The following is a 7,640-nucleotide window of genomic DNA, read 5'->3' on the forward strand; positions in this document are numbered from 1 at the left end:
TTACAGAAAGTCTAACTCCTCTTGGTATTGCTCTGCTACTACTATAGTCCAGATAACTGCTTTCAAATAATTTCCATGCTGTGTGCCCTGCTATTCTGTCACTGCATCAAATGCCAGTCTCTTTGTAGCCTGTGTTTGACCCTGCTTTTATTTTTTTATTTTTTTGAGTTGGAGTCTCACTCTGTCGCCCAGACTGGAGTGCAGTGGCTGCTCCCGGCCACCACAACCTCGCCTGCTGGGCTCCGGCGATCCTTCCGCCTCAGCCTTCCAAGTAGCTGGAATTACAGGCATGTGCTACCACGCCCGGCTGATTTTTTGATTTATTGTAGAGATGAGGTCTCGCTGCCCAGGCGGGTCTCGAACCCGTGGGCTCAGGCAATCCACTCACCTCAGCCTCCCAAAGGCGCGCGGGATTACAGGCTGAGCCACCGAGCCCGGCTTGATCCTGCTTTTAAAAACTCTAGCCTATGTGTGACATCTAAGATCACTTCCTCTGAATGTCTCATTCTACTTTCTAGAAGATAGCTATGATATATATTTGTAATGAAAAATTTCCTGTATAGAAGCCATGTCAAGAGTGTTTCTGTACAATTTTAAAATCACTTTTTCTGCTGCTTAGATGATTTTTTTCTACATGCATCGTACTGTGTTCTCTTTTGCTCATGCCCTAGTTTTGTTTTTGTTTTTGTTTTTGAGTCAGAGTCTCATTCTGTCACCCAGGTTGGAATGCAGTGGCATTCCCTTGACTTGCTGGGCTCAGGTGATCCTTCCACCTCAGCCTTCCAAGTAGCTGGAACTACAGGCACGTGCCACCATGCCTGACTAATTTTTCTTGATTTATTGTACAGAATAGGTCTCACCAATTTGCCCAGGCTAGTCTCAGACCCCTGGGCTCATGCAGTCCTCTCACCTCCGTCTCCCAAAGTGCTGGGATTGCAGGCGTGAGCCACTGCACCCAGCCCTAGTATGTTTCTTGTAGTTTGATTTTTCTTCTCTTAACCCCTAATTGAAAAATAACTTCTTTAAATTCTAATACATTTTACTTCTATGGACAATATTTGTGTGGGGCTGGGTGGGGTGTATGTGTGTGTGTGTGTGTGTGTGTGTGTGTGTATTCATATATTTTATTGCTTCAGTAAATATGATAGTATAATAGATGAGATGTAGGTATAGCAGTTATGATAATCTGGAACAAAACTCTCCATCGTTTTTCAAACCATAATTATTGTTAAGAGTAAGACAGGTTTACACCTCCTAATTCCTTCTATGAAAAAAATAGTAAGTGTGAAGCCATTCATCAGAGTGGCAGCATATGTCTACAGAATTTTTTCCATTAATTTGTGAGAAACAATTGTGCTCACAGTATATCCAGGGGAAACCTAGAAAGAAAAACTAAGTAAGCAAGTTTAAAATTAGAAAGATACAGGAAAAGAGGTTTAATTGTGGCAGTAATATGATAATGGTCAAAACATTATTTTTTCCCATTTCTTTCTTTTTAAATTCTAGGCATCTAACAGGATTCAGGAATCGAAGAGTCAATGCACTCAGGTGGTGCAGGAAAGAGAGAGCCTTCTGGTGAAAATCAAAGTCCTAGAGCAAGACAAGGCAAGGCTACAGAGGCTGGAGGATGAGCTGAATCGTGCAAAAGCAACTCTAGATGCAGAGTGCAGGGTCAAACAGCGACTGGAGTGTGAGAAACAGCAAATCCAGAATGACCTGAATCAGTGGAAAACTCAGTACTCCCGCAAGGAGGAGGCTATTAGGAAGATAGAGTCAGAAAGAGAAAAGAGTGAGAGAGAGAAGAATAGCCTCAGGAGTGAGATTGAAAGACTCCAAGCAGAGATCAAGAGGATTGATGAGAGGTGCAGGCGTAAGCTGGAGGATTCCACCAGGGAGACACAATCACAATTAGAAACAGAACGCTCCCGATATCAGAGGGAGATCGATAAACTCAGACAGCGCCCATATGGGTCTCATCGGGAGACTCAGACTGAATACGAATGGACTGTTGACTCCTCCAAGCTGGTGTTTGATGGGCTAAGGAAGAAAGTGACAGCAATGCAGCTCTATGAGTGCCAGCTAATCGACAAAACGACTTTGGACAAACTATTGAAGGGGAAGAAGTCAGTGGAAGAAGTTGCTTCTGAAATTCAGCCTTTCCTTCGGGGTGCAGGAGCTATTGCTGGAGCATCTGCTTCTCCTAAGGAAAAATACTCTTTGGTAGAGGCCAAGAGAAAGAAGTTAATCACCCCAGAATCCACAGTCATGCTTCTGGAGGCCCAGGCAGCTACAGGTGGTATAATTGATCCCCATCGGAATGAGAAGCTGACAGTTGACAGTGCCATAGCTCGGGACCTCATCGACTTTGATGACCGCCAACAGATATATACAGCAGAAAAAGCTGTCACTGGTTTTGATGATCCTTTTTCAGGGAAGACAGTATCTGTTTCAGAAGCCATCAAGAAAAATTTGATTGATAGAGAAACAGGAATGCGTCTGCTAGAAGCCCAAATTGCTTCAGGGGGTGTAGTAGACCCTGTGAACAGTGTCTTTTTGCCAAAAGATGTTGCCCTCGCTCGTGGGCTGATTGACAGAGATTTGTATCGGTCCCTGAACGATCCCCGAGATAGTCAGAAAAACTTCATAGATCCAGTCACCAAAAAGAAGGTCAGTTATATGCAGCTGAGGGAACGGTGCAGAATTGAGCCACATACTGGTCTACTCTTGCTGTCAGTACAGAAGAGAAGCATGTCCTTCCAAGGAATCAGACAACCTGTGACCGTCACTGAGCTAGTAAATTCTGGTATATTGAGACAGTCCACTGTACACGAACTGGAATCGGGTCAGATTTCTTATGATGAGGTTGGTGAGAGAATTAAGGACTTCCTCCAGGGTTCAAGTTGCATAGCAGGCATATACAATGAAACCACAAAGCAGAAGCTTGGCATTTACGAGGCCATGAAAATTGGCTTGGTCCGACCTGGTACTGCTCTAGAGTTGCTGGAAGCCCAAGCAGCTACTGGCTTTATAGTCGATCCTGTTAGCAACTTGAGGTTGCCGGTAGAGGAAGCCTACAAAAGAGGTCTGGTGGGCATTGAGTTCAAAGAGAAGCTCCTGTCTGCAGAACGAGCTGTCACTGGGTATAATGATCCTGAAACAGGAAACATCATCTCTCTGTTTCAAGCCATGAACAAGGAACTCATTGAGAAGGGCCATGGTATTCGCTTATTGGAAGCGCAGATTGCAACCGGTGGGATCATCGACCCAAAGGAGAGCCATCGTTTGCCAGTAGACATAGCATACAAGAGGGGCTATTTTAATGAGGAGCTCAGTGAGATTCTCACAGACCCAAGTGATGATACAAAAGGATTTTTTGACCCCAACACTGAAGAGAATCTTACCTACCTGCAACTAAAAGAAAGATGCATTAAGGATGAGGAAACAGGGCTCTGTCTCTTGCCCCTGAAAGAAAAGAAGAAACAGGTGCAGACGTCACAAAAGAATACCCTCAGGAAGCGCAGAGTGGTCATAGTTGACCCAGAAACCAACAAGGAGATGTCTGTTCAGGAGGCCTACAAGAAGGGTCTTATTGATTATGAAACCTTCAAAGAACTGTGTGAGCAGGAATGCGAGTGGGAAGAAATAACCATCACGGGATCAGATGGTTCCACCAGGGTGGTTCTGGTAGATAGGAAGACAGGCAGTCAGTATGATATTCAAGACGCTATCGACAAGGGCCTTGTGGACAGGAAGTTCTTTGACCAGTACCGATCCGGCAGCCTCAGCCTCACCCAATTTGCTGACATGATCTCCTTGAAAAATGGTGTCGGCGGCGGCAGCAGCATAGGCGGTAGTGTCAGTGATGATGTTTTTAGCAGCTCCAGACAAGAATCGGTAAGTAGGATTTCCACCATATCCAGTGTCAGGAATTTAACCATCAGGAGCAGCTCTCTGTCTGATCCCCTGGAAGAATCGAGCCCCATTGCAGCCATCTTCGACACAGAAAACCTGGAGAAAATCTCGATTACAGAAGGGATAGAGCGCGGCATCGTCGACAGCATCACTGGTCAGAGGCTGCTGGAGGCTCAGGCCTGCACGGGCGGCATCATCCACCCCACCACGGGCCAGAAGCTGTCGCTGCAGGATGCGGCCTCCCAGGGCCTGATTGACCAAGACATGGCCACCAGGCTGAAGCCCGCTCAGAAAGCCTTCATTGGCTTCGAGGGCGTGAAGGGAAAGAAGATGTCGGCAGCAGAGGCGGTGAAGGAAAAATGGCTGCCCTACGAGGCCGGCCAGCGCTTCCTGGAGTTCCAGTATCTCACGGGAGGGCTCGTTGACCCGGAAGTGCACGGGCGCATCAGCACGGAAGAAGCCATCCGGAAGGGGTTCATCGACGGCCGCGGCGCACAGAGGCTGCAAGACCTCGGCAGCTATGCCAAGATCCTGACGTGCCCCAAGACCAAGTTAAAGATCTCCTATAAGGATGCCATGAATCGCTCGATGGTGGAAGATATCACTGGGTTGCGCCTTCTGGAAGCCGCCTCCGTGTCGTCCAAGGGTTTACCTAGCCCGTATAACATGTCTTCGGCTCCGGGCTCCCGCACCGGATCCCGCTCGGGATCCCGCTCGGGATCGCGCTCAGGTTCCCGCAGTGGGTCCCGGAGAGGGAGTTTCGACGCCACAGGGAATTCTTCCTACTCTTACTCCTATTCGTTTAGCAGTAGCTCTATTGGGCACTAGGGTTTAGTTGGGAAGGGTGGCTATACCTTGGCTTCATTTATATGAGTTTCCACTTTGTTAAAATAATAAAAATGAACACCGGTGCTTGCAGTGTAGTGATAGAACATTCTTTGCATACAGAAAGCATAGGCGTCTTTGAAAGCAAATAGTGAAGGCTGTTCTGGCTTGTTATCTTCTTGGCTCTTAGTTAATGTAGTAGACTTGGATGTGTATGAAGCGGTAATCAATTGTAAGGATAGCACAAATTGAACTTAGAATTTGTTCCTTCTGTGTTTACGTTTTTAAAAATCAGTTCTTCAATATGGGGGATATAATACAGGTTTTTATTCTTGGAGAGAAAAACTAAACTGATCACTGATATTTTAGTAATTATTCTGTTTCTCGTCTGAATATTTCCATTTTCTGTATTAGGAGAAAGTTACCCTTCCCTACCAGCCCTGCACCACCCCCCCCATCCTCTACTCCAAATACAAGCATTTTGGAATGAGTCTCTTTTAGAGTGTGGATTATATAATCCATACTCTTGAATGTACTTGTTTGGTTTGGTATTAATTTGACAGTATATGCATGATAGCAGCAGTCTTTGGTCGAAGTTTTCTGTTTATTTTGCTTGTTATTTTCTATGTACTTTAAAAAGGTGTCTATGAATTTTGCTATTCTGGCAATAAACTTTTAAACTTTTGAAGCTTTTGTGTTTTAATGTAATATGTTTATGCACATGAGGGCATTAGCAGCAGCTTTTTGTATATCGTAACATAGATCTAAAACCATTTACTGACTACCTATTAAGAAAGGCCATTAAAAAACTATCTTAGTTCTGAATTCTTGTTAAAAGGTAGTCTTTTGAAGCTAGTCCTTTCAGCATTTCTCAAGTGCCTGGTGTATACCAGGTGGAGTCCTGGAAAGGAAGCCTGTATAAAGAGGCTGTCCTGGGGTCAATACCCAGTTCTACTTTATTCTGAACAGTGAGTAAACTAGCATTTGCAAAAGTCATCATTATAGCATTGAAAAAAACAATGTGGTTAAGATTCCTTTTTTAGTATCCTCAAAATAAATGGTGTTTCACTTTGCCCCTTATGGGGGAAGGATTATCCCAGAATCTATGAAAATGATTCCTTGCCTTTCTGTTGAAGGACAATGAAATATAAGCCGATTTCTTCAGATCAAAGAGAAACTACTGAAATTAAAACATGTTATTAAATTAACATGATTTTATTGAATACCTACTATGTCTAATATTGGGTTAAGTACTATGAAGATTCAGTAGAATTTACAAGCTTCAGACTGCTAGGTATTTCCGGTATGACAAAAGAGAGTGGGACAGTTTTCATCAAAGAAGTTTTGTAGTACACAGAAAACAGGAAATCAAATGAAGTGCTAGTTGTGTAGAACAAAAAAGACCATTAAGGTCAGATAATACTTAAATTATTGGTACTTAGGGTGAAAGTCACTTTCATTCTCATTGCCCAGGCCACTTTTTTCTCTACACTGCTCACTTCTTGTCTCACCTCTCTTTTTCTTCCTCTTGTTCCCTCTCCCAGTTGGGAGAACTTGAAATTAATTTGATTCACTAAATACTGATCCAAGATCAAGATGTAGACAGGATTGGTTTCTGGTAGGAACTCTTCTTGGCTTGTGGATGGCCACATTTTCACTGTGTGTTCACGTGGCTTTTTCTCTGTGTGTATGCAGGGGAGGAAGAGGTGGGTAGAGAGAGTTCTGGTGTCTCTTCGTATAAGAACATCAGTCTTACCAGGTTACAGCCTCTCTTGATGACCTTATTTAACCTTAATGTCCCTATCTCCAATTATAATCACATTGTGAGTTAGGATTTCAACATACAAATTTTATTTTATTTTATTTTATTTTTTTGAGTTGGAGTCTCACTCTGTCACCCAGACTGGAGTGCAGTGGCCGCTCCCAGGCACTACAGCCTCGACCTGCTGGGCTCCGGCGATCCTTCCGCCTCAGCCTTCCAAGTCGCTGGAACTACAGGCGCGCGCTAGCATGCCCGGCTAATTTTTTTTTTTGACTTATTGTAGAGATGAGGTCTCGCCAAGTTGCCCATGCGGGTCTCGAACACGCGGGCTCAGGCAATTCACTCACCTCAGCCTCCCAAGGCGTGGGATTACAGGCTGAGCCACCGAGCCTGGCTGACATATGAATTTTATAGGAACGTGTTGTAGTCATAATAGGGGCCTAGCTTAGGCCAAGGTTTTGGAGACCTCTCTAGGAACGTGATCAAACATGTTAACAGCATTAACATAGAGCAGTTCCTCTGCTTGAAACAGAAACTGGAGAGTACAGTCAATTGACAAATTTTTCCTACTCATTCTGCTCCCTCCAGACTTCTGCCAGAGTTGTCAATGAAGCTGTTAGATGGGATGGGGCTGTGTCCTGGAGAAAGGACATGCTTGACCTGGGCTAAGTTTTGATTCGGTTCACATACACGTTACATCCATAGGAAAGGAAAATGGGTAATAAAGCTTCTCAACGTCATGTCACATCAAAAATAGTCTCACATTTTCCAGACCAGTTGACTAACTATGGAAATGCAAATAAAAAGGAAGGATACTGTGGTCAGAGTATGAACACATTACTTTTAGGAGTCCTCTATTACCCCACATCTGCTTGTAGCTACTGGCTCACAAGTTTTATGGTGCTGACTGTATTTTTATCGTCATTTTTCAAAAAAAGGTGAGGACCATGCTCTTTGCCTTTGGAAATAATTGTTCACCAACATTACCTCCACGGTTTCCTTCTCAGGGGAAAATAAATTACAAGGAGAAACAAAGATTTGACAATCAGTTTTGAAAAAATAAAAGGGGCTCAGCCTGTAATCCCAGCACTTTGGGAGGCCGAGGTGAGTGGATTGCCTGAGCCCGCGGGTTCGAGACCCG

At 44.3% G+C, this 7,640-nt stretch overlaps 1 protein-coding gene across 3 annotated transcripts in view; it reads left to right on the forward strand.

Moving 5' to 3' along the window:
* DSP (desmoplakin) overlaps positions 1-5,425 on the forward strand; it is a 34,238-nt gene extending 28,813 nt beyond the window's left edge. For all 3 annotated transcript variants that reach the window (XM_008067610.1, XM_008067611.1, XM_008067612.1), the window contains exon 23: positions 1,507-5,425. In XM_008067610.1, the coding sequence (XP_008065801.1) occupies positions 1,507-4,740 (3,234 nt within the window). In that variant the 3' untranslated portion in view covers positions 4,741-5,425. The remainder of the gene's footprint in view (positions 1-1,506) is intronic.
* The last annotated feature ends 2,215 nt before the right edge of the window (positions 5,426-7,640 follow it).

The sequence above is a fragment of the Carlito syrichta genome, unplaced genomic scaffold (genome assembly GCF_000164805.1).
Source record: "Carlito syrichta isolate Samal-C Ts95f unplaced genomic scaffold, Tarsius_syrichta-2.0.1 Scaffold309723, whole genome shotgun sequence".
NCBI lineage: Eukaryota > Metazoa > Chordata > Mammalia > Primates > Tarsiidae > Carlito > Carlito syrichta.